Source organism: Phyllobates terribilis, unplaced genomic scaffold, assembly GCF_046119375.1.
Source record: "Phyllobates terribilis strain yellow unplaced genomic scaffold, ASM4611937v1 Scaffold_3__8_contigs__length_932513732, whole genome shotgun sequence".
NCBI lineage: Eukaryota > Metazoa > Chordata > Amphibia > Anura > Dendrobatidae > Phyllobates > Phyllobates terribilis.
The window spans coordinates 191,385,057-191,412,567 of NW_027362763.1; the positions used below are offsets into that span (position 1 = coordinate 191,385,057).

At 41.6% G+C, this 27,511-nt stretch overlaps 1 protein-coding gene across 8 annotated transcripts in view; it reads left to right on the top strand.

Moving 5' to 3' along the window:
- TRIP12 (thyroid hormone receptor interactor 12) overlaps window positions 1-27,511 on the top strand; it is a 103,890-nt gene that overhangs the window by 57,702 nt on the left and 18,677 nt on the right. For 3 of the 8 annotated variants that reach the window (XM_073674403.1, XM_073674402.1, XM_073674407.1), the window contains 14 exons: window positions 10,567-10,672; window positions 15,383-15,516; window positions 16,266-16,391; window positions 17,730-17,825; window positions 18,588-18,736; window positions 18,856-18,891; window positions 19,176-19,271; window positions 19,375-19,467; window positions 19,570-19,731; window positions 21,374-21,442; window positions 23,371-23,536; window positions 24,018-24,135; window positions 24,292-24,448; window positions 27,009-27,162. In XM_073674403.1, coding sequence (XP_073530504.1) covers window positions 10,567-10,672; window positions 15,383-15,516; window positions 16,266-16,391; window positions 17,730-17,825; window positions 18,588-18,736; window positions 18,856-18,891; window positions 19,176-19,271; window positions 19,375-19,467; window positions 19,570-19,731; window positions 21,374-21,442; window positions 23,371-23,536; window positions 24,018-24,135; window positions 24,292-24,448; window positions 27,009-27,162 — 1,662 coding nt within the window. The remainder of the gene's footprint in view (window positions 1-10,566; window positions 10,673-15,382; window positions 15,517-16,265; window positions 16,392-17,729; window positions 17,826-18,587; window positions 18,737-18,855; window positions 18,892-19,175; window positions 19,272-19,374; window positions 19,468-19,569; window positions 19,732-21,373; window positions 21,443-23,370; window positions 23,537-24,017; window positions 24,136-24,291; window positions 24,449-27,008; window positions 27,163-27,511) is intronic. The other 5 variants (XM_073674404.1, XM_073674408.1, XM_073674406.1 and 2 more) reach the window with 3 other exon arrangements.

The window sequence follows — 27,511 nt, forward strand, 5'->3', positions numbered from 1 at the left end:
GTTGACCGTTTGCTTGTGCAGTATTTTTAGATCTTTTAGTCCGGAGATGTCCAACCTTCTGGCGTCTGAGCCACATTGGAGGAACAGTTGTCTTGGGCCGCACATTAAATGCACAGACACGAACAAAAGCTAATGAGCGGATGGGGGTCTGTGCATAATTTTTCAGACTTTCTGCCACCACAGATAAGCAAAAAAGAAGTCCTCACATAACCCTAATGATTGCAGTGGCTTGTTAGGATAGGAGAGTGGTTTACAATCGTTGCGCAGGTCCCAAGATTGTGATCTTCAAAATGTAAACTAAAACACTACACTGAGGCTGGTGTATACATCACAAAGGAAAAACTGGGGCTGTGCTGTATACATCACATAGGAGACATCCTCCAATGTATACAGCAGTCTGTGTATCTTGAGACTGCTGTATATAAGCTCTCCCAGAGCATGGTGAATCAGCAATACATAGCTAAAGAGCTGCGATTGTGGGAATATGCGAACCTGTCCCACGAGAAAGTCCTGGCACAAGTTAATGTCTGCCTTAAACCAGTCTTGTGTGCACAGCAGCGGCGTTCAGTGCAGAAAGCTGTGTGTGTGCACGCACCGTTCCCTGCACAAGAATTGAAGGGCTGGCTGCCCAATATGCATTTGAGCACTGTGGTCCCCTGGAAATCTGTATTGGACCTCCTTAATAGCCATGCCGGACCTGGAGTTGGACACCCCTGTTTTAGTCAGATACTTCTATGGCTCTTCAAGTAAAATTCTATGTATTTCATAACTATTTAATCTTTTTATTGACAAATACATCAAGTTCTAGACTTCCGCAATTCGCCCTGGCAGCTGCATCTCAGCGTCTCGGCCAAATCCTGACCCAAATTCTTTTCTACTCAGGACTTGGGATTGACCATAATTTCTGTGTTTTTAATTTATTTGACCACAGATTCTCAATGGGACTGAGATCTGGAAAGTTTCCTGGCTATGGACACAAAATGTTTTGTTCACCGAGCCAGTTAGTTATCACTTTTGCCTTCTTACATGGTCTTAATCATGCTGGAAAATGCATTGCTCCTGAATTGCTGGGAGAAGTTGCTCTTGGAGGATGTTTAGACACCATTCTTTATTTATGGCAGTGTTCTTAGGCACAATTTGTGAGTGAGCCCCCTCCACAGATGGAAAGCCCCCACCCCTTACATGAATGGTCTCAGGATGCTTTAGGCTATGTGCCCACGATGCAGAAATGCTCCGGATTTTTTCCCGAGCGTTTCTGCATCTCCCTGACAGAAAAAACGCATGCGGATTGTACATGCGGCTTGTACATGCGTTTTTCCTGCCAGGGACTTGCTGATGTGAAGCGTTCTTCACTGGCATTTCCGCATGCGGGTTGTCAAGCGCTTTCCAAGCGATTTTAGCATCACTTGGAAAGTGCTTGTCAACTTGGTCACACTATATATGGATTTATACAGGGTGGTCCAAAAGTAGGTGGACAGAAAGTATAATAAGGTTATGAAGGGGGAGATTTATCAAGCATGGTGTAAAGTGAAACTCGCTCAGTTGCCCTTAGCAACCAATCAGATTCCACTTTTCATTCCTCACAGACTCTTTGGAAAATGAAAGGTGGAATCTGATTGGTTGCTAAGGGCAACTGAGCGAGTTTCACAGATCTAGTTTTCACAGATCTCCTCCAAATCTGTTTTCTTTTCAGCTAATTCAGATAACACATAATGACAAATTGAGTTGAAACATTTGGTACTCAAGCCCCAAAGAGACAAACCATTTACCGCATTTGTGCCAAATTCAATGCCACTGGCTCAATCCTTAATGCTCCAAGAACTGGTCGACCCAAAACAGTCTGTACAGAAGATAATAAACAACTTGTTGCTGAAACATTTGTTCAGAGTCCAAAAAAGTCCACAGAAGAGCCTCTTTGGAATTGGGATTTTCACGAGCTTCTATCATGTGAATCCTGAAATCTATTGGGTGGAAAGCTTATCGTCCACGTCTAATTCATGGTTTATTGGAGGATGATCCAGACAGGCGGCTGCAATTTAGTGTTTGATAAATCTCCCCCTTCATAACCTTATTACACTTTCTGTCCACCTACTTTTGGACCACCCTGTATACTGTGACTTTAAAGAATGGTAAAAAGTAAATCTATACTTGCCTTCCGATGGCCCCCGGAGTCTTACTTCGCTCCATCCTGGTTTGCCGGCAGCTCGCGGTACACTACACTGAATGACCTGCCGTCACATGACTAAATTACCTCAGCGCAGGTCCTTCAGTCCACCACGAGCTGCCGGCAAGCGAAGACAAGCACACCGGGGGCCATCAGAAGGTAAATATAATATTTATTTTTTATTTTATTCTTTTTTTTCACAGGTTCTATGGTACCTGGGTCCGGAGGAGAGTCTCCTGTTCTCCACACCCGGGTACCATCCGCACATTGAAACGTTTGGATTCCGCATGTACAGATCCAGTGATGCGGATAGTATGCGTTCCAATGTAAGTCAATGGCGGTGAAAACGCTGCACTTCCACAAAATAATTAGTAGTGCTGCGTTTTTTTCCGTAATGATAACCCGCAGCGGAAATTTCCACAGCATGTGCACAGCACATGCGGATTATCATTGGGGGACATGGCAGGCCTTCTACCATGCGTTTTTAAGCATTTCTGCAGCGTTTTTGCCGCTGCGGCAATGCTTAAAAAAACGCATAATGGGCACACAGCCTTACTGTTCACAAGACACAGGGCTTTTGGTAGCGTTCACTTTTCTTCTCCGGACAATCATTCTTCCAGATGTCCCAAACTGTCTGAAGGGGGACTTCATCAGAAAAAAAAAACTTTATCCCAGTCCTTTGCAGTCAAATCCCTGTACTTTCTGTAGAATGTCAGTCTGTCCTTGATGTTTTTCTTGTACAGAAGTGGTTTATTTGCTTCCCTTCTTGATACCAGGCCAGCCTCTAAAAGTCTTCTCTTCACCGTGCATGCAGATGCTCTGACACCCTGCCTGTTGCCATTCCTGAGCAAGCTCTACACTGGTGTTTAACCGATCCTCGAGCTGAATCCTTTTTAGGAGACTATCCTGGCACTTGCTGGGCTTTCTTGCGCATCCTGAAGCCGTCTATGCAGCAATTGAACCTTTCTCTTTTGAAGTTCTTGATGATCTGATAAATGGTTGATTTAGGGGCAATCTTGCCTTTCCTGTAAAGCCTATATGATGCAAAGTAATGATGACTGCACGTGTTTTCTTTTGAGGTAACCATGGTTAACAGAAGAGAGATTTCAAGCACCAAAATGATGTAAGCAGGTCATTTTGTTGCAGGAATAAAATTCTGTGGAAATTGAGTTTTTTGTAATTAAGCTAATTCGTGGCAGGGAATGACTATGCAATGCATTCATAACAATTTAGAGTTAATGCAAATTGCCACTATAAAAATGTAGCAGCAAACCTTTCGAAAACCAAAATTTGTAAGCTTCAAAACGATTAGCCTTGACTGTACATCTTAATTTATATCTACTGCCGTATAAGAAGTGTTTGATTTGTTTTGATTTTTTTTGATAGTATATAGCTACTTATCCCAAAAAATAAACATTCTAATACTAATGTCTTTAGAAATTAAACCACAACATAACCATGGCCACATTAGAAGCGATTTGGTTTTGATTTAAACAGTTATAAATCGAGCTCGGTTCCTAGTTGTTGTTTTTTTTTTTATTTATTTTTTTTTGCTCTTTTCCTGTGACACAAAAGCTTCTAGTGTACATGCCGGACTTGTCCATAGTCGCTGATAAATTCTGCCTGCACCTATAGGGGTCTTGGTTTGCAACGGCATACTAGTGTAGCCGATCACTTTTTTTTTTTTTTTTTTTTTTTACTGTACAGTTAGATGCGAGATAAATGTCCATTTGTTTTGCAGATCCCACCAAACTGACCTGCTTCTGTCATATACCAGACAGGACAACCGACTTATTTGATAATGCAGTTTATTTAAGCAAAAAAAAATGGCCGATGCACAGCACATCACTGAATTGCCCTCTAGACTGCATTTATTTTTTTTCTTTTAAATACTTTAAGGGGTTTTCTAGTTTGACACCCTCCCCCCCCCCCCCCCCCTGCATTACTCACCCTCCCTGGGTCCTCCCTATGTCAATTATTGTATGGCAGCGCTAATCTGTAAGCTTAGCAGGTCTGCCGGGGTACGTTGCTGGGGCTGCTTAGAGTTGCGGAGCTCACAAACTGGTTGATGCTACTGCGCGGGCGCTATTTTGGTTAAGGAAAAAGAATTTGGGTGCAGCGATATGGCGCCCGCACGTGCTCAGTAGCATCTCTCGCTTGCCAATGCTACTGCGCGGGCACCATTTTGCTACAGGAAAAATAAATTTGCCTGCAGCAATATGGCCCTGGCCGCAGCTTATCTCAAGGGATGATGGACATACTGAAAATGTAAAGTCCGGACCCTGCTCTCCCCTGTCATGTGTTTGGAGAGTTGGCAGATCTCCACAGACATTAGGTGATGGCTCGATCCCATCAATATTAGTGGATTTAGCGGAGTTTTAGCTAATGTGTTTGTGGACCTTAAGTATGCTGTGGAATTGGCCTGAAAATCCACAACAAAATTACCATGGTACTAGCAAATTATGGTGCATCTTTGTCCATAAGCTTCACTCTTTTGTATTACAATGAGCAAAGTCTTCAGCCATAAATTCACACCTGACGGGGCATGCTGATACTTTACTTATAGAGGGTACATGCACATACAAATTCATGTCACAAGGGAGAGCCTTAAAGTCCCTGCACACAAGCTTACAATTACATTGTATTGTATTTATATTCGCACTAAAATTCTACAGCTGTGTGGACCCAGCACTAGCTCTCACTCAGGCGTCTGTTTTTCACATACATTTTCTGTCCATGGTTCACAAATAAAACACTTCCCCTTAAGGGTATGTGCACACGTTAAGTATTTGGTGCAGAAATCTTTGCACCATTCCTGCATCTCTTGGCAGGAAAAAAACTGCGTAAAACAGACACACATTTGCTGTGTATTTGAGTTTTGTACTTGCGTTTTTGATGAAGATTTTTCCACACTCATTATTAGTGACACCTGCAGAATTGACCTGCTGCAGATTTAAATCTGCAAGTCACAAATAAGCAACGTGTGCATGAGACTTCAGGATGCTCATTCACTTTGCAGATTTGTCACAAAACCTGAAGTGTTTCCTGATGCCAGCAATGAGTGCACAGGCCCTTATCGTCTGAGACTATTCGCATATATGTTTCTTTGCAGACTGCATTTCCCCAAAATTTTCAGAGACTTTTTTTTTTTTTTTTTTCATAGCCTTATGCCTACACATCAACCTTAAGGCCCCGTCACACTTAGCGACGCTACAGCGATCCCGACAACGATACGACCTGTCAGGGATCGTTGCTGCGTCACTAGGTGGTCGCTGGTGAGCTGTCAAACAAGCAGGCTCACCAGCGATCAGGGGAGCAGCAACATCGTGGAAAGAATCTTTCCACGATGTCCTGGTTACCAGCCTGCTGAAGCAGGAGCAGGCTGGTAACTATGGTAAACATCGGGTTACTAGGGGCACACGCGCACCTAGTAACCCGCTGTTTATCATGGTTACCACTGCTATGGTGAGCGGGAGGTTACCGCTCACCGTAGCAGAGTGGTAACCATGATAAACAGCGGGTTACGAAGTGCGCGTGTGCCCCTAGTAACGCGCTGTTTATCATGGTTACCAGCCTGATCGCTGGTCACACACAGCGATGTGTGCTGACCAGCGGGAGGGCAAAGACCAAAAAAAGGTCCAGGACATTCTGCAGCGATTAGCGACATCGCTGGTGAGGTCGCTGTTGTGTCACCAAAACCTTTGACTCAGCAGCGATCTCACTAGCGATCTCGCTATGTGAGACGGGGGCTTTAAAAACTATCGATTTTGATCAGAAGAAGGCAATAAACCCCATGAGGCTAATGCTAATTGCCCTGTAAAAGGCTAAAATTCCATTACAGACTCCTCATAGGCCAATCGGACTAGTTCCCTGTATGAACGTCAGATAAAAATTGCCCATACAAGACTCTGGCTCCTTGGAAATCATGGACAACGGTCGTGTACTGTCCGCTTTCACCATAGTAGGAGAAGTGTTACAACTTCATTTTTATTTATTTTTTTCTGATGAAAATTGTCATTTTTTTTTGCATATATGAAAAATCACTGACTTTTGAGGGCTCCGTTATCCTCTTTCAGAAAATCCTAAGTTTGTTTTTGAAGAAAAAGACAAACCCCACGTTACTTCACCTTCCCTGGATTCACGCTGAGTCTCCGCCATTGCTCCCGTTGTCTGTCAGTGAGCGAAGCTCAGGATGTTCTGTCTACATGCTGAGCTTACTGACTGGCTACTGTGGTGGACCTGGGGACAACCCCTTTAAGGGTATGTGCACACACGTTGTGTTTTGCTGCCCATTTTTCTGTAAATTTTCAGCTGCGTCTGGCAGTACCAGCAAAGTGTATGAGAAACCAGAATTCACTGTTCCCACATGTTGCTTTTTTGTTTGCTGCGTATTTTCAGTGGTTAGAAAAACACTGAAAGAAGTGACATGTCGCTTCTTTCAGCGGTTTTTAAGCAGAAACTAGCATATTTTGTTGCGTTTTTCACCCATAGGAAGTAATGGGTGGTCAAAAATACGCAGCAAATACGCCCGTTTTTGACGCAGCTAATCTCCTGCCAGAGAAAAGATATCAGCTGATTTAGTGCAGAAAAAACACAACGTGTGCACTTACCCTTAGTATAGGGTATCACAACATTTTGAGAGAGCCTCCTCATAACCCAAGCCAATCTGTCGGCTTTCTGCTTCTGAAATACATTGGAAAACTGACATTTGAGCTGAACATTTGGTTGCTGTGGCTAAGGTCATATTTTTGATACTTGAGGTCAGATGTCACTTGAGTTTCCTTTTTGTTGATTAGTTGATATACGGAAAAGGTTGCCTTATGTTCTAATATAATTGGTGTATTTACTTCTAATAAACTCTTTTATAAGTCCAGTCAAGCAGGTATTTTGACAGGGGAGTGGTCCACACATTCTTGGGTGATTAGTTCCATGTAAAGACTGCTTACTATGTCACAGGGTGCTCATTAGCCAGGCATACACTCAGAAAAAAGGAGACAATGCCTTCCCTCTAACTAAAATGAGAGAATACGGTTTGTGTTTTTTTTTCTGTTTTTTTTCCCTACTTGTTTTCTAATTGTAGAACATTTTCTGTTCCCTTTTTTTTGTTTTTGTTTTTTTAAGGTGATGTGTTTATAGATGTGGTAAACTTGCCTGAGCTGTTGCTTTCCTCTAGAAAAACCAGTACAGAGACTTGACATGAACATGGCAAACTGTAGACTAGATATTTAAAGGGGTTGTCCACTATAGGATGATCTCTGCTTAATCACTTTAGGTCCCATTTAAAATAAAACCAGTGGATTATCCCTTCCCGCAGTGGTTCTGTTCCAGTGATGTCAGTGGTGCTATTCCAAATAGGTCGCGGGTCTGCTGCTTCTAATCAGTGGATGCAGACTGGATGTACGATCACCGATTAGCTGCAACAGACCTGTGTGCAATCTTAAGTGTCACATGGTCTGTCAGTATATAAACACCTTTTCTGAAAGGCCACAGAGGCTGCAACACCATTAAGAGGAACCAGTAACTAAACACCATGAAGACCAAGGATATCTCCAAACAATTCAGGGACAAAGTTAAGGACAAGTTGGGGTTGGATTATAAAAAATAAATAAATAAATGATCCCCCGGAGAACTATCAAATCCATTATCATCAAATGGAAAGGACATGGTACCACAACAAACCTGCCAAGGGAGGACCTCCAACCAAAACTCTCAGCCAGGGCAAGTAGGGCATTAATCAGCAGCACAGAGACCAAAGGGAACCCTGAAGGAGCTGCAGAGACTGGAGTATCTGCCCATACGACCACAAGTCGTACACTCCATATTAGGTGGTCTTTATGGAAGAGTGAACAGAAAAAAAGCCTTTACTTTCAAAACAAACCTCACAATTTTTGTGTTTGCTAAAAGACATGTGGGAGACTCCCCCAATGTATGGATGAAAGTGCTGTGGTCAGATGAGACCAAAATTTTACTTTTTTGCCACCAAGGTAAACACTGTCTAGCGCCAAATCAACACAGCTCATCACCCCAAGAACACCATCCCTACAGTGAAACATGATGGTGGCAGCATCATGCTGAGGGGATATTTTTCGGCAATAGGGAAACAGAAAATGGTCAGAGTCGAAGGGAAGATGGGTGGAGTGAAATACAGGGATATTCTTGAGCAAAACCTGTTAGTCAGTGTTCTGTCTGTTCACCTTCCAACAAGACAATGACCCAAAACTTTCTGCTAAAATAACACTCGCATGGTAGTTTAAGGGAAAACGTGTAAATGTTTGAGTGGCCTAGTCAAAGCCCAGACCTTAATCCAATTGAGAATATGTGGTCAGACTGGAAGATTGCTGTTTCCCAGAGGAAGCCATCTAACTTGAAGGAGCTGGAGCAGTTTTGCCTTGAGGAATGGGCAAAAATCCCAATGGTAAGATGTGGAAAGCTCATACAGACTTATCCAAAGCGACTTGCAGCTGTAATTGCCACAAAAGGAGGCTCTACAAAGTACTGACTTTAGGTGGGGTGAATAGTTTTGTCCTATTTTGTTGTTTGCGTTACAATAAATAGAATACTAAATGTTCACAGTTGTAGGCATGTTCTTTACATGAACTGATGCACACCCTCAAAAAAACAAAACACGAAAAATGCCAAGGGGGGGTGAATATTTTCGCAAGCCACTGTAGCTGTGCTGACATTGCTGGCATGTCACCACTGCCGTAGGGGGATAGCCACTGTTTTTAGTTTACATGGGGCCCTAAAGTGATAAAGCTGAGTCTGTCTAGTGGTGGACAACCCCTTTTAATAATTTCTGTGGTGGAGTGTTGAGCATGATCTGTGCAGATGTTTTCTTGCTCGAAGAGGGAGAACAGTGACCATTACCTGTGTCCAATTGTGGATCCAGTGCTACCTGCCTTCAGCTATATAATAGAACTGTTACCCGTCTTTTGTGATCCTACCTAATGAGCTGAATGCTATAAAGCGATTTCATGAGAATGGGACGTGTCAGTATCATGAGAGCTCAGTGGCCAGACTGAAAATTGTAAGATTTCAGGATTATTTTCATTTATAGATGTTGATGTGGAAAATTAGGGAAAAAAATCGCATTTATTTAAAAAAAAAAAAAAAGTTATGTTTATCATAAGTTTATTTAAAAAGTTCATCCAGTTATAAGCCAGTTTACTTCAAGCTAAAATAAGAAACTATAATACATGTTCTTACAGCAAATTGTCTTTCTCCACATATTGGATTCCTTATTGTACTGATCAGTGGTGTCAGAGAGGAGACAGGTGTCAGCATAACTTGGGGATCGGGTTACAGCTGCAGTCTAAAGTCAATGGATAGGGGATCATGAGGGAGCAGCTGTAGAGAGACTCATAGATTATTCTGCTGATAGACTGGGGAGCAGGATCTCCGTGTGCAGTGTATAATAATAATAATAATTTTTATTTTTATAGCGCCAACATATTCCGCAGCACTTTACAAATTTTAAAGGGGACTTATACAAACAATACAGAATAAGCATATCTCATATCAAAAGGAGTGAGGGCCCTGCTCGCAAGCTTACATGCTGAGAAGCAGCAACATTTAATAATGTTATACAGCAGTACTGAGCAGTGTTGCTATGAATCCAGCACAGGAATAAGACCATAAACTGTATCTGGGTCATTGTGGGTTGTATGAGATTTCAGACTTCAGTTAAAGCCCATTTATACAGGCTGTTGATCGGTAACACATTTGTTCAATAGAGTGATGGCTGCACTTACGACTTGCACTGCGTCGGTCCATGTTTTTTTTGTTTTTTAGTCTATGGGACTACTGGATGTAGCCAAGCACTGTTCTTTGCAATCTCCAACAGTCTGATAGAAAATTAATAAATCCCTGGCTAGCAAAGGCTGATATGGTCATGACTGTTATTTTTGCTACCGTCAGTAACTTTTTAATTATTCAACACTAAAGAATTTAATTTTTGCATGTGCACTCCTGGGCGTTAATTAGGTATGGGGACAGAGACTTCATATGAACCCAGCCTGACTCCTGAGGAGTCTCCTGTCTGAATCTTCTGAATAATAAACTTTGGATTCTGTTTAGTTATTACGTCCTGCCAAAAAGAATGTGAAGGCAAAATAAAGTCCAAAGTTTCAGGTTTTGGACAAAGTTTGCCTTGTTGAAGGAGGGAATTTACAAATGTAGTAACGACAAACCCTTAGTTGTGTTAAATTTTTTTGTACATGGATGACTTGCACTTCATGGCTTTGGTTCCTTTTGTGTATCTAATCTTTTGGGAAGAAACCCAACATTTTGCTTCTAACATGTATTTGTCGCCCTCTCAAGTCATGTGTTTTTCTTGAGTAAACCACTTGCAGGTGCCCTAAACATTTTTTTTTTTTAATTTCTATATTTATTTTGCATTTCAGACTTGAGAAAATCCACTAAGAAGCGCAGTGAGTCGCCGCCTGCTGAGCTCCCCAGTCTGCGGCGGAGCACAAGACAAAAGACCACGGGCTCCTGTGCTAGCACCAGGTATGTGAGACTGAAATTGGGGTTTTAGGATTACATGTATAATAAAAAGCATTTCAAGTTGATAACCGTATATTGACTGCCCATAGGTTATGAACATATGGGTGGTCCACACTTTACTCTCCACTGACTTTCTAAAATGTCAATTCAGTGTAAGCAGTCTGCAGGACATTGGGGAGCTGTCTGTCAGACACAGCCAGACTCCCCACAGAATATCAACATGGTTACTACCCTGACTGCCTTCTCGATCATTATATACATAATGCTTAAACAGTGCTTGTGTATACAGATTAAGAAGCGTCCACAGTGCCTTTTCTACCGGACCCAGTAATCATATGATTGCTGAATATGGAATGAAAGCAGGAAGTTCTGGTTTCCAGGATAACCAGTCAGCTCTGCTATACAGGCATAGGCTGAACCTGAAATCTGCAATGAAAAGAATGTTAAATTCCCTCCTTCTCCCCCAAAGGTCAGGTCCTGAAGTGGTTAAATTTGGACAGCATTCCCTCCTTAAAGGACTACTAAGTGGTGTGGTGGGATGATATAATTACAACGTGCAGGTCAATAATTTTATGTTTTGTTAGAGGAGACTTTCTAAAATTTCTTTATTGGGAAAATGGGTAATTTTTAAACTTTTTTTTATTTTGTTTAATTTTTTTATTTAATTTTTACTTTAAGTCCCTCTTTGGGACTTAATTCTGCAATTGACAGCACTATAACTGTACTGACCTGAAAAAATCATGTTGCCAGGTCATGTTAAACACACAATGAAGGCTATAAAAAAAACACACCCTTTATAAAAAACTATGGTGGAATTGCATGTTTTTTTTTGTTTTTTTCCCCCCATTGCTTTCCACTTGGAATCACAGGATGATTAAAAAACAATGGAGCAAAATTATAGCCTCGTTATAGCCAAAAGAGCATAACACATTTATTAAAATGAAAAGACACTGTCCAAATTTTATCTATACACTATGAATATTCAAAGTGAGATCCATTGGTGATGAGCCAATGTGTAGTCCAGTTCTGTACCGATGTGTGCCGGCATATCCTCTCACATGCACTCCACTGTTCCAGTGGTGCGTTGTCTCAGGTCATTCATATCCCATGGCTATTGGGGGGGCAGATACACGGAGTCCTTGATGTAGCCCCACAGAAGTGCCAGGGTGTTGGATCTGGCAATAGTTAAGGCCAGTGCAGCATTGAGTAATGGTTTCTGGGGCAGCCGATCCAACGTTCCAGTAGGGTTTGATTTGGGTATCTGTGAACATCCAAATGGAAAAGTAGAGGAGCACTATCCTTCTGGTAGGTGACATTTGGCAAATCTTCCTCTGTCTGTGGCATAAGACATTTCTTTAACATGTACAGGTAACAGTGGTTAGTGACTGTATCCTCTGCAAACAACGATGGGACAGTAGTCTTTGCGCATGCTTCTTCCACAGAATGTGTTTACTTTGGGTGAGTCCCTCGTGCTTGATAAGGGCACATGGATTTTCTAAACCCCAAATTCTACATACTAAGGATTTGACCTTCCCTTTGCCTCATTGCTGAACACCGTCCTTACTCTTCTAATCGGTCCTGCAAGTCAGTGCGAAAGTCACAATGTTTGGGTTTGTCATCTGTTTTAAGCTCATGAAGATAATGAAAATGCAGACATTTTTGTAAGATACACTATACCGAGGCTTGTTTAACCTGTAGTTACATACTAGCCAGCATTGTCTACCTTCTAGGACTACACTCGTGCTCAGGTCTTGGGACGGCCCGGACTTTTCTCATGACATAAACACTGGTTTTGAGTTTCTTCACTCAATGCGAATTGCAGTTTCCATGTGGAGCACATTTACCAAATTTATTCAGAAGGTTTCGTTGTACAATCACAACAGATGCCATTTTTGCAAATTCCAACACACCAAGCTTTTTCTTGCTTGGATGTCTCCATCTTATGTTTTACACATTTTCCTCCATGCAGAATAATGGGTCCCACGTAGTCCTTCATGCAGAATAATGGGTCCCACGTAGTCCTCCATGCAGAGTAATGGGCTCCACATAGTTGTGGTGGTTCTGGTGTCACGGGCCAATAAAACCACCCTGCGGGCCATATTTGGCCCATGGGCCAGAGTTTTGTGTATGTATGTTACTCACTTTTATATAGCGCCATTAATTCCACAGCACTTCCCTGACTATATTGGCACTGTCCCCATTGGGCCTCACAATCATCTAAATTCTCTATCTGTATGTCTTTGGAGCGTGGGAGGAAACCGGAGAACCCGAAGGAAACCCCCCGCAAACATGGGGAGAACATGCAAACTCCTTGCAGATGTTGCCCTTGGTGGGATTTGAACTCGGGACCCCAGCGCTGCAAAGCAATAGTGCTAACCACTGAGCGGCTTAGAATGATTCAGCTAGTCTGTTTTTGATCATGTGATGTCATAGATCTAATGGAAAAAGGAATAATTGGATGGGTAGAAGGGCAGAATTAGCATTTGTAAGTACACAGTGCTATAGAATATGATTGCAATGTACTAAGAGCAAAAAAAACTTTGATAGGAGCACTGCAAGGGAGTACTTCCAGCCTCCGATAACAGCTGATCAGCGGGGTTGCCGGGTGTCCTTTGGATAGGTCATCAATGGGAGTAGTGGACAACCTCTTTAAATCTACAGTAGCTTGCAAAAGCATCCCCCCCCCCCCCCCCCCCATTGCATTTTTTTTTGTTTTGCTACCTCACAACCTGAAATTTTTAATTTTTTTTATTATTATTTTTTTTGGGAGGATTTGCATCAGTTCGTGTAAAGAGCATGCCTACAACTGCAAACGTTTGGTTTTCTATTTATTGTGAAGCAAACAACTAATATGACAAAATAACTGAAAACTTCGATGTGCATAACTATTCACCCCCTTAAAGTCAGTACTTTGTGGAGGCTCTTTTTGTGGGAATTACACCTGCAAGTTGCTTTGGATAAGTCTCTATGAGCTTTCCACATCTTGCCACTGGGATTTTTGTCCATTCCTCAAGGCAAAACTGCTCCAGCTCCTTCAAGTTTGCTGTTCCCCAGAGGAAACCATCTATCTTCAATTCTGACCACAGATTCTCAATTGGACTAAGGTCTGGGCTTTGACTAGGCCACTCCTAAACATTTACATGTTTTCCCTTAAACCACCATGCGAGTGTTGCTTTAGCAGTAAGCTTTGGGTCATTGTAAAAAGATTATTATTGTCTTGTTGGAAGGTGAACCTCCATCCCAGTCTCAAATCACTGATAGACTGAAGGAGGTTTTGCTCAAGAATATCCTTCTATTTCACACCATCCATCTTCCACTCAACTCAAAAATTTTTATCTGTCCCTGCTGCCGAAAATCATTCCCACAGCATGATGCTGCCACCACCATGTTTCACTATGGAGATGGTGTTCTTGTGGTGATGAGCTGTGTTGGTTTGGTGCCAGGCATGGCATTTACCTTGGTGACCAAAAAGTTCAATTTTGTCTCATCTGACCACAGCACCTTCCTCTATACATTTGGGAAGTCTCCCACATGTCTTTTGGCAAACTCAAAACTAATCTTACAATTTTTGTGGGGAATTAAAGGCTTTTTTCTGCCCACTCTTCAGTAAAGGCCAGCTCTATGGAGTATATGGCTTATTGTGGTCATATGGACAGATACTCCAGTCTCTGCTTGAGAACTCAGCCGCTCTTTCAGGGTTACCTTAGGTCTCTGCGCTGCCTCATCCTCTCCTTGACTGGACTGACAGACATGACACTTGCACACAGGTGGACTTGCTTTCATTAAGCATGTGACTTATGAAGGTAATTACTTGCACCAGAAATTTTTAGGTGCTTCATAGCAAAAGGGGTGAATACATATACATATGCACATGACCATTTTTAGTTTATAGGCACAAATTAAATATATGGGATCAAATATTTTTTCTCACTTCACCTACTTAGACTAGGTAGTGCTGATGCATCACACACAAATTGGATTTAATGTTTTTGTAAACACAGGTTGTAATGTAACAAAATAGGTAAAATGGACCGACTCCTAAAATATATAATAAATTGGGTACCGTAGTTCAGTGCAGTTTGTGGGGAATATTTTTTTTTATAAGAATTTGGGAAAGTTATGAAATGTCCTATTCCTGATCTAAGGGTCTAGACTTATCTGAGATGAATCTGTGCTACAGTAAATTTATCACTTAAACATGAGCCATGTATGAGGGAGTCGGTGGCAAGGAAATTGAGGGGTCGGTTTGGCTTACTGACTCCACAGCCCTGCTTTTTGAAGAAAAAAAAAAAATAAAATCTCCTGAAGATTTCATTATAGATCTTTCAATTGCAATACAAGACTCCTTTTTTCCTTTCTACGTGTATTAAAGGGTTTGTACACTACTGGTGCTTAATGAACTCATGGCCCGTTTTAAAATTAATTAAAAAATAAATACCGCTGTGGAAGGAGAGTGCTGTTCTAGCGATGTCGGCCCCACTATTCCTGGCAGGACACGTGTAAGTTCCTGCAGCAGAACTGCAAATTAATGTCACGTTTTCCGCCAGGCATAGCGTGACATCGATGGAGCAGCACTGGAGTATGAGTATACACTTACACACTTTTTAAGTTCAGATCAAGTTGTACATGGTGGTTTTGCGCCAGTTTACCTTGTGCCTTTTTATTATCAGTATGGATTTTCTTATCCAGACTTTTTCTTTCTCTCCATGTCAGTCGGCGAGGCTCTGGCCTGGGCAAGCGAGCGGCAGCTGAAGCTCGCCGACAGGAGAAGATGGCAGATCCTGATAATCAGGAGGGAGCCAATTCTTCAGCTGCACGCACAGATGACACTGCCCAGGGAGCAGCAGGTAATGTCGTGTTCACATAGTATTTATTAATCATTGTGATGAAGAATCATCTACAGTATAGGCACATAACGCTCTAGTTCATTTCTTAATCCCATTAGTCACAACAATCTGTAAGGAAACTCCAAACGATTATATTGTTACTGTATAATTATAGATAAATAAAATCTCAGGTCAGCAGATTATAATTTGGGCACACTTCCTTTTGACAAGTAGTTTTTGTATTAGGATAGTTTGTGGTTAAGTAGACCTGCCACATCCGAAATCTCTGCACAGACAAGACAACTGCTATTATAAGGGAATAAAATTTAATTTTGCCCTCGTGAATTAGCTTTGAAAATAAAAATCCTTGAGATTAAAAGTATTTCATTTATGGGACCAGTAATCGTTGTTCGTAGTTATTCTACCAAAGTACAACCTTTTTGTAAATGTATTCCTGGTGTATGTGACTACCTGCACAGTATAACCATGAGCCAGTGAACTTTCTGATCAGCCGCCTTCAGTTTTCACCTGAAGTGTATTAAATTCACCTGACACAAGAACGTGACAGTGCCAGGTGTGAGGTTACCGAGAGAACGGGCTCATCACCGCAGGCCGGGAGTACATTACCCACCGAGGGCTTTGTAATATACTGAATATTGTTATCTTATTCTTTCCTGCATCTTCTCCGTATATATTTTATTATTATCATGAAGGACGTACTACGTGAGCTTTTAATTATATGGTAATAGCATGACTTACAACTTTAACAGGAACAACTGGCGAAAGATCTTCATCTCTTCTCTCCCCTCCAGCCTCTAGCTCTGTAGCTGGTGCTGTGGGGATGACGACATCTGGAGAAAGTGAGAGCGATGACTCTGAAATGGGGAGACTACAAGGTAACAACGGCCATACCCTGCACCCAACATAATCCACATTAAACTGGTTGCCTCATCCTATTAGTTGGGTAATTTTCCACATTGCTTACTTAAAACGAGCAATTTTGCACTTTACACCTCATTCTCTAAAGCGGATGGATTATTTTTCTTTCTGTAGAGCTGTCCAGTCTAAGCTAGGAGTGTGGGCTTGCAAACTGTTTGCTATATAGCTTTGAAGTGCTGCTCTGAAACTGGTCAGGTCATTGCATCTGGCTAGTTTGTGTCCTTGTGCTTCACTCAAGCTGTAGAGGCAAAGTTGTATCTGCTAGCAGCCTGGGAAGAGCGCACAGTTCGGACCTGCCGCCCAATAGTGCTGCCAACCTGACCTGTCAACCATCAGGAGTGCACAGCCCTCTCAAGAGACAAACCCTCGCCATGCAATGGGGCAAATCTGCGTTTGTCAATTAAAACTGTTTGTCTCAAGAAATAAAATCCACATACACAAAATCCTTCTGCTCATTCGTATTTATAGACATTTTGAAAAGTCCAGTTGACTTTGGAGATTTTCTTACAGTCCTATTTTGTATTATTTTAGTGTCTAAGGGTCATTCAGACGACCCTGTATCTGTCCGATCACTCACCGCAATGCATGGACTGGCTGTGGGTCTCCTGACCGGAGCGTGACTGCTTCATATATTTCTATGAGGCTGTCGCTCTCTGGTCGGGAGAGCCGTGGCCTGTCCGTACATTGCGGTCCATGCATGGATGTCTGAATGAGCCCTTAGGCTTGAGAAATATGCAGATGTTAAGTTATCAGTCTCATAACTGGATGAGCATTGGGAAGAGGCAGTGTACTAGTATTTTATTTCTGATTGTGGTCTTTTGCTTGCTTTAAGACCGACTCCACGCATCCACTTTTCATGGTCTGTGTATGGTCAGCAATTCCGTATCAGGTAGGATTAAGGAGTCCCACAGCAAACTGCCTCATATATACCTGTGAGGCTGTTAGTGCGGGTAAGGAGACCCTTGCCTGCTATGGAAATTGTGGTCCGTACATGTACTGTGAAATAGACCTAAATCTGTCCTGTATAGCAACGTCACCACTAACCATTTTAGTTCAGATAATTCTGTGAACAATTATATAATTTAAAAATCATCTTTGTTTGATGCAAAAGCTGAATGGAAACCTTAGTGGCCAGCGAATGTCTGTAATGGTGGTGCTACCTCTTTGTTTTAACACGTTACACTGGTAAACTGCATCATTCTTAAGCGGTGAAAAATAACAAGTGTAAAGTGTGAGCACTGACACATTTCATCATCCTAATTATTAAAGAGTTTTATCTTGTGTCAAATACTCAGCTCTCCTAGAAGCTCGAGGCCTTCCTCCTCATCTATTTGGACCACTTGGGCCTCGTATGTCCCAACTCTTCCATCGGACAATTGGGAGTGGAGCAAGTAAGTAAAAGCTGTCCTGACTGATATACAGTTGTTTGATACCGACCTTATAGTAGCAGCCATGGCCGTCAGCAGGCTTTATTAGATCTAGTACTATATAAACTACTGAAAGGGGAAAGTACAATTTGTGTTTATCATAAGAATAAAAAGACTGGGGGCGATTCATCAATGCTTTTACACCATAAACCCGTTGTAAAAGGCTTTGAAGAGTCTCAAATGTTGTGACTTTTAGTGGTATAATGCCAGTTTGTAGCTGCTGTCTCAAAATTGGAGTGAATGGGTTGTGGCTACACCTGCCAGTCAAATTCAGCAAAAGTGCCGGAGTGTTTTATTTCAGAAATGTTACTCCAGTCCTAAATTTGGACTAGCATTTCTGGTGAGGTGCACACAACTATGAAGACGCTACAAAATCATTAAATGGTTTGAACTTCTTAATGAAGGGATCTCTGGAGTACGATACACCAAACTCATTAACGCTGTCGTTCGTTCTGCCAGTCTAAATGAATCAGCCCCACTGTGTTGCTTTAGGCAATCATGGCTGTTTTTCTGTATCTGTGAGATTGCTGTCCTTGGAATTTATTGCACTGGGTTACACTTGAAGTGTATAGCAATGTGGAGGTCAATATATGAACAGAGCGTTAGCGCTCATGCACAAGTCACACTTTTTTCTTTTTTTTTAATGATCTACTCCGTCGATGTGATATTTAATTGCTGGCCACACCCTAGCACCAAGCAAGGCATGATAAAACTCCATCTTTTCAGGCTCCAAGGCCCAACAGTTGCTACAGGGCCTTCAGGCGACAGATGAGAGTCAGCAACTGCAAGCTGTCATAGAGATGTGCCAACTGCTGGTGATGGGAAATGAAGAAACCCTCGGAGGATTCCCTGTGAAGAATGTAGTGCCTGCACTGGTAGGATGGTCCAGATAATCCAGTCTAACAATTCTGGGGGCGTTACCGGGTTTTACACCTTGAGTAACTCCACACTTAAATGCCATATTAAATTACGTGATTATTTTCTGTCTTTTCAGATAACTTTGCTGCAGATGGAGCACAATTTTGACATTGTAAGTGTTATCGTTTCCAACCTTTGATACAACTTACAGCTAGACGCCGTCTCCTATTGTCTTTGTTGGTTAGGTTCATTTCTGTCAGCAGATCGTGAGTGCTTAATTAGTGATTTTGGGTTACTAAATTTTCAGAAGTAGTAAATGCAAACTATTTGCATGAGGACTAAACGTCTGCATGAAATAATTAGATCACCGTATGCAGGGGATAGCGGAGTCTCTTGATATATTACAACAGGTGTTTCATGTGTTAACCACACATTGTATTCACTGTGTTTTTGTAGATGAACCATGCATGTCGAGCCTTAACCTACATGATGGAAGCACTTCCACGTTCCTCAGCTGTGGTTGTCGATGCTATCCCTGTGTTTTTAGAAAAGGTAAGAATTGTCTTGTTTCATTTGCGATGGATGTGCAGGTTTAAAGACACACAACATAGTGGAATAACCATCTTTCTTTTCTTTTTCTTCTTTTAACCTTCAGTTGCAAGTGATTCAGTGCATTGATGTAGCAGAACAGGCTCTCACTGCTCTTGAAATGTTATCCCGCAGGCACAGTAAAGCCATCCTGCAGGCTGTGAGTACCACTACAGAGGCTGCACCGCAGCTCAGCTTTGCATCTTGCCATACTGTTAGTTTATAAATGGTTACCGATCACTGATGAACGCTTATTTCACAGGGAGGACTTGCCGACTGCCTCCTATATCTAGAGTTCTTCAGCATCAATGCTCAGAGGAACGCTTTAGCCATAGCAGCCAACTGCTGCCAGAGCATCAGTCCAGATGAGTTTCACTTTGTTGCGGATTCTCTGCCGCTGCTGACTCAGAGATTAACACATCAGGTAAGAATTTCTATACTCTTTTTTTTTTTTTTTTTTTTTTTTTTCTAGCATTATCATTTCCTTTTTATCCCTTAACTTTTTTTTTCTCTAATGTTTTATAAATTTTTGTGAGTAGGAAAACCTGCCTATTGGCCAAAACGCGCATTGTTCATGCTTCCGAAATTATTCTAATGTACCCGTATCAGCCACGGGAAAGGCTGCAGCAGTAAAGAGACTGTAGGTTGAATATAAGATATAACATTTATTAATGCACAACAATAAAATCATGACAAATTAATAAAAACAGGTCAAAGGAACCTCCAATAAGAGGGAGACAGAATGATGTAAAAAATCCCTGAATGGTAAAGTAAGAGTATAAGGATTTAAATTTTGCAGTTGTTCATTAGCAAAGATCTTGTAGTAATTACATAGTGTTGAATTCTAGTGATAAGAACAGACTACACAAAGCTGCAAAAACATGAACTGTTGTCTAACCGTAGTTCACAAGTACAGCTTGTAAATAAAGTGCATAGTGCAATCATATGAATAGGTAATGGTTATAATAGCAGCATGAAATATGGAAAAAAAGCAGGTCAATGATAACCGGTACATTACCTTAGGCATAGACCACCATCAAACGGGGCATGAAAGCGAAACTGCGTCGGGACGAGGGAGGCGTGATACTTTACTTTCCCTCTGTGTGATGGTGGTCTGTGCCTAAGGTAATATACTATAACCATTACCTATTCATATGATTGCACTATGCACTTTATTTACAAGCTGTACTTGTGAACTACAGTTAGGCAACAGTTCATGTTTTTGCTGACTGTGTTTAGTCTGTTCTTATCACTAGAATTTAACACTGTGTAATTACTACAACAGGAGCTTTGCTAATGAACTACTGCAAAATTTAAATCCTTAAGCCCCCGTCACACTAAGCGAGATCGCTGCTGAGTCACAAGTTTTGTGACGCACCAGCGACCTCATTGGCGATCTCGCTACGTTTGACACGTAGCAGCGACCAGGTCCCTGCTGTGAGATCGCTGGTCGTGTCGGAATGGTCTGGACATTTCTTTGATCGTTGAGGCCCTGCTGGACAGCATGCATCGGTGTGTTTGACACCTTACCAACGACCTTGTTGACGACTCAGACACAGAAACACATAGGCGTGCATCGTTATACAGATCGTTGCTGCGTCGTTGGGAAGATCTGACTGTTTGACATCTCACCAGCGACCACATAGCGACGCAGCAACGATCCCTGACAGGTCATATCGTTGTCGGGATCACTGTAGCGTCGCTTAGTGTGACGGGGCCTTTATACACTTACCTTACCATTCAGGGATTTTTTACATTATGCTGTCTTCCTCTGGCTCGCTTCAGCAAACACTGGAGCAGCCAGCAGGTCACACAGACAGTAAGTATGAGAGTAGGGGCAGATACCTTAGATGTGATGCACCACTCCAGTAATGGAAAAAATACACTGGAGTGATGCTTTAAAGCAAGTTCTCGTGTGTTTATTTGGTCTCTGCAGCAACAGGACAGTTTAAGCACAGGCTTCCCATACATTTTTTATAAACTGCTGCTGTCGAGGACACCTGTTGGATTCATACCAGACATGCATATGTGAGATGACGCATTAATATATTTTTTTCTCTTTGTAGGATAAGAAATCCGTTGAAAGCACTTGCCTCTGTTTTGCACGTCTGGTAGATAATTTCCAGCATGAAGAGGTAAGTTTTACCTGGAGTTCGTTCTATATGGTTTGTACTTTCTGGGGGAAGTCTTTCTTTTTTCTTTTTTTTTTTAACCCCTTCACGACCTTGGACATATAGGTACATCCAAGGTCATGTCCCTTCATTTTATGCGTGCTCCTGCGCTGAGCTCACATCTTTCTGAACATGACAGTTGATCTGATCTGCTGTTATGTGCCTCTAATTTCCGTGGGTGGATCTGGGATCCACCGCGACTGTTAACAAGTTAAATTATTTTAGCCTGCTATTGCATTTTATTTAACTTGTTATCAAAACATCATATGTACCCCAAAATAGTATCAATAAAAGTCAGCTCAGGGCGCAAAAAATAAGCCATCACCCAGCTGCTTCGCGTCTCGGAAAATGGCAACATTTTTTTTTTCACCACTGAAAAAAAGAGCCTGCATACTCGTACTGACCTGGAGAATCCTATTGTCGGGTCAGTTTTACCATTTAGTGAACATGGTTAATAAAAAAAAAAGACAATTGTGGAATTGCACTTTTGCAATTTCACCACACTTGCAATTTTTTTCCCGTTTTCCAGTACACTATATGGTAAAATCAATGGTGTCATTCAGAAGTATTACTCTCCCCTCAAAAAACAAGCCCTCACATGGCCATATTTAAGTAAAAATAAAAAAAATGGAAAATCACTAGGCGGTTGAAGGGGATTAGTCAATGTGGACTGATATTGAACACCATTCCTTACATAGGCAGCAAGGTTGAAAAAAGACAAGATCCTGTGTTTCACCCTTTTGATATATGCTGTGGTGTTGTGAGTAGACCAAAGCACGATCAGTAGAAATCTTTTTTCTTTAGTTTCATTTAATGTCAAAAGATGTCTGGATTTAATTTCATTTTTTTTTTCTTACAATATCATTGGGCTTGCTTATTGCTGTTCTGTGTTCATTTGTTGAATTTCACTGCCTTTAGGCTGTGTGCCCACTATGCGTTTTTCAAGCATTTTTGCCACGCAATTTCTGCTTGGTAATACGTGCCCCATGGTCCCCAATGATAATCCGCATGTGCTGTGCACTTGCTGCGGAAATTTCCCTCGGATTATCATTGCGGGAAAAATATGCAGCATGTCCATTAATTTTGTGGACACGCAGCGTAATTGCCGCCATTAACTTGCATTGAAACGCATGATATCCGTATGAGCACATGTGCACAAGCGGATATTTTGCGATTTACTGTGCGAATGGTACCCGGGTTTGGAGAAGAGGAGACTCTCATCCAGACTCTGGTACCATAGAACCTGTTAAAAAAAAGATAATTTAAAATAAAAAATAAAGATTATACTTACCTTCCGATGACCCCCGGTGTTTTCTCCGCTGCGTCCGGTCTGTTGTATGGCTCGCGGTGGTGTGAAGGACCTGCCATGACGTCATTTGACAGTCAACGGTCGCGTGACCTGTCACATGACTAAATGATGTGGCAGGTCCTTTCACACCACCGCAAGCCATACAACAGAACGGACGAAGCGGAGAAAACACCGGGGGCCATCGGAAGGTAAGTATAATCTTTATTTTTTAGCATTCTTATTCTTTAACTATTACTTGGTCACACTATATAAATCCATGCCGTTTGCATGGCTTTATATAGTGTGACCAAGTTGTCAAGCACTTTCCAAGTGATGCTAAAAGCGCTTGATAACTCGCATGCAGAAATGGATGCAAAAACACTTGACAAACGCTTCTACCTGGCAGGAAAAATGCATGTAAAATCCGCATAAGTTTTTCCTGCCAGGGAGATGCGGAAAAAATATGCAGCATTTCTGCATCGTAGGCACATAGCCTTATTATGCTTTATAAAGATGCACTTGTAATAAAAGTACCACGATTGCATTGGGCTTTTGTATTTGTGTTTTTGTTCTAAGCTGTTTCATTTTTCCTTCTCTCATACAGAACCTTCTCCAGCAAGTGGCTTCCAAAGACCTGCTCACCAACATTCAGCAACTTTTGGTAGTGACACCACCAATCTTGAGCTCGGGCATGTTCATCATGGTCGTCAGGATGTTCTCCTTGATGTGCTCAAACTGCCCCACGCTGGCCGTGCAGCTCATGAAACAAAGTATATACTCAGCTCGCTTCTCCACTATTCTTTATTTGAAAGGAAACTTGTCATGTTGTAAATTATATCTGATCTGCCGGCAGGAGGAGCTGATCAGATTGATGTACATTTTTGCAGGAAAAGTGTCCGTAAACTTTGCATTTCACTAGCGATTTCAATGAATAAAATACAAGTTGGACTTGATCTTTTCCTCACAAACCTATATATCATTCTTCTCATCTTCTCTCCTCCATACCACGCTGTTCACACATCGGACTGCATGTACAACGTGACAGGTTCCCTTTAAGCCAAAGCCAGAGGTGAATCCATCAGAAAGGAGAAATCCGTCCTTCCTGTTTCCCATTTCTATTGAATCCACTCCTTGCTTTCGCACTCATTCGGTCTCTATGTATGATGTCAGGATACATAGTAAACATTACCCTGCATATATTTTTCTGTGCACACCTTTCTTAGTACTATAAATTCATATTGTTAATTTCAGACATAGCAGAAACTCTTCACTTCCTTTTGTGTGGGGCTTCCAATGGTAGTTGCCTGGAGCAAATTGACCTGGTCCCTAGGAGTCCTCAAGAATTGTATGAGCTGACTTCTCTTATATGGTACGTATTAACCTTTTCTTTGACCTTGCTATGTATTAACCTTTTCTTTGACCTTGCTGATATTTATTGCTGCTTTATTGTGGCTCCTTCAATATGAATAGCTGTTTCAGTTTTATGGATGCAGAAATAACTTGCATAACCACTTACTTGCTGCAGTGAACTGATGCCATGTTTACCAAAAGAAGGAATATTTGCTGTTGATACAATGTTAAAGAAAGGAAATGCCCAAAACACTGACGGGGCCATTTGGCAGTGGAGGGACGATCGTGGGCTCTGGCACCCATACAGCCGTATTGACAGTCGAATCATAGAGGTAACTGTTGTTTTGTCATGGAGTCTATAATGCTAAAGGCCATGCATGTTTTTCTCAAACATTTATATCCATGTCCATGTATATTGTGTGTTTTATATAAAATTATTTTGCTAGCAGGGTCTTGCCTGACCATTGTCACCTCTTACACTACCCATCCTTCCACTGGCTTTATCTCTTTATCGTGACTGTTCTTTCTCTGGATTGTGGCATGATCATTTCTATAAAGGGAATATGGCGTGCTTTGCTGCTGATATAAGTGGAATATCGTGACTTGTAGTAAGAGATTGGGCGTGCACACAGTTTGGAGCCGCTTTTTACATTGTATTACAGAACTTCTGAAGTACCTGGCACAGTTGGTCTGGTCCGTGAATGTATTCTGTTTCGCATGATTTTCTGTAAATTTAGGATGGTGTTGTGGCGGATAGGGCTAGTTTCATTATATTCACCAATTCCTAATAATCTATAATACAATGTGTAGAGTGGCTACTTCTCGGCTTTGGATGGAACCTGTCAGGACGATTTTACAACATAATCTAGTGGTAGGTCCTAGTGCAACAATATAAACAACTATCTAGTAATACTCTGATGTGACAGTGCTGAGAAATCAAGCTTTTAAAGTACTGTTTTGTTTCTTACTGTAAGACGTACACTCTTATTAGTTTTCCTTACTATAGTCCGAAAATAGTTTGTGATAGAGGAGAACGCAGACACCGCGTCCTGCACAATAACAGAGATCTGCTGTCTCTCCTCCTGCCCCACGCTGATCTATGTGATCGGGGCAGAGCAGGAGAGGAAAGTTACTGGGACCTGCACGGAGGCTACAGGAGCGGAGCCGCTAAAGGACCTTCCCCCTGACCAGCTCCAGGAGCTCTCAGGTCATGTAATTGTCACATGCCTGGAATCAACTCTAAGGGATGTGTGTGTATATAATACACAAAACAAAGATATACTAACAATAGATTTATTGCCTTCCTTTTCTACCCCAGTGCATTAAAATTGGTGATCATGACACCTTCACACCGCCAGGGGGAAGTTTCAATAGGAAAAAATGTTTTTCCTAATTTCTACTGTCTAAACCTGGGCTGCGTCTTATGGTACAGTTTGTTTTGTCTTAGGTGCGTCTTATAGTCCGAAAAAATAAGTACTATGCAAATTACAACCCCACCTCCCCCCAGTACACTTTCAGGTTAATTTGCATGTGACTTTAAGGCCATGTTCACACGTTCAGTATTTTGGTGTCTTCTGATCATTTTATCAAAAAGCCCAAGAGTGTTTTTCCTCAGTATCTGAGAGCCAAAACCAGGAGTGGGTGATAAATACAGAAGTGGTGACGTGTTCCTATTCTACTTTTCCTCTGATTGTTCCACTCCTGGTTTTGGCTTATAAATACTGAGGTAAAAAAAACTCCAAAAAAAAAGCTCAATCAACATGTGCACGTGTCCTAAAGCTTGATTTCGGTGCTGGCATGTCAGATTATTACAGGTGTATTTTATATTGTGGCACTAGGACTTGTACAGCAATACCACTACTTTCTGTAGTAAAATAGTCCTGTGTAGAGATGAGTGAACCAGAACTGTAAAGTTCAGGGTTCGTACCAGACACCTAGCGTCCAGTGCAGAGCTCTGAACACTGGCTTCTGCCGGAAGTCTGTTGTACTGTTGAGAGCGAGACCATTTTACAGGAACGTTCAGGTCCCCATTGACTTCTATGGGGTTCTGGTTCGAGCAGAGTTTTGGTACCCAAACCAAACTTTAGCCTAAAGTTTGGTCGAACCCAATCATCCCTAGTCCTGACTGGTTCCCTCTGTGGCATTTTTAGCAGTGGCTGGTGTGCCATAAATCCTCAGCTTTTTCCGGGGTAAATGCATGTGTGTTTGACTCTCCACCACTCATCAGTATGCTGCCATGTTTCTGCATGTCTGTGTATGTTCAGCAGCATAAATAACAATAGACCATGTTTTGTCCTCCTTAGGTGGGTAACCAGAGATATTTTAGTTACAGGCATGATTATACAATACTCTCTGATCCCAACCCAGAGCTACTTGCACTTTAATTTTTTTTTTCACAGATTTTTGCTTTGCTCTTCAAGAATTTTATTTATTTATTTTTTTTTTTTTAAAAGGCCAACCTGTTGTCATTATTTGTTTTATTCTGCAATCCTCCACTTCACATAGAGAGAAAATCATGTTTATGTATTAACAGTCATCAATCTTCAGATATCTATACCATTCTAACACAAGTGCTCAGGAGATGGCAAGACGACGTTCTTGCTGCTGCCATATCCATAAATATTAGACAGCAGATGAGATGAATATTGGAGTCATAGTGCATAGCTCTTAAAGGGACAACACCAGCTTAGTCAATTCGGGGCCCCCCAGAAAATACATTATTTGCTCTCCTCCTGAAGTGGCGTTCCCGGTGGATGACATTGGCTGCGCCATAGTTTTATGCTGACGTTTTGATCACCTAGAGAAGACAAAACACAGTCTAGCATTGTGCGTGATGAAGTTATGTGTTTTCTATTCAAGGATTATCTCTCTGTTTTATATCTGTGTTCTCAGGCAGCCCATCAGGTTGGTGAGGATGAAATAAGTTTGTCTACACTGGGGCGTGTTTATACTATTGATTTTAATTCTATGCAGCAAATCAACGAGGATACCGGAACTGCACGCGCCATTCAGAGAAAACCTAACCCTTTAGCCAATGCTAACACTAGTAAGTATTCCTGGCCATGGCTCATGGGAATCAGATTTGTCTAATTGGAGTCTTGTCTTTTCTAATTTAGTTTCACACAGGTTTTCATTATTTATACATCATATACTACACACTTCTAGTGTTGAAATATTTAGTCATCTTTTCTTTTATTTTTAGGTTTTGTATTTCAATTTTGTTTTATTTTTTTCACTTTTTGTGTTTCCAAGGGTGTGGTTTATTGTTTGTTCAATCAGTATTCTGGCATAAAAAGCTTTGAAAAGTCACACAATTTTGCCGCGACTGGCTGCTGCACTAAAAATCTGCAACCTTTTGGCTTTCTCACCATTTTCGCCCAGCTCTGACAAAGTGG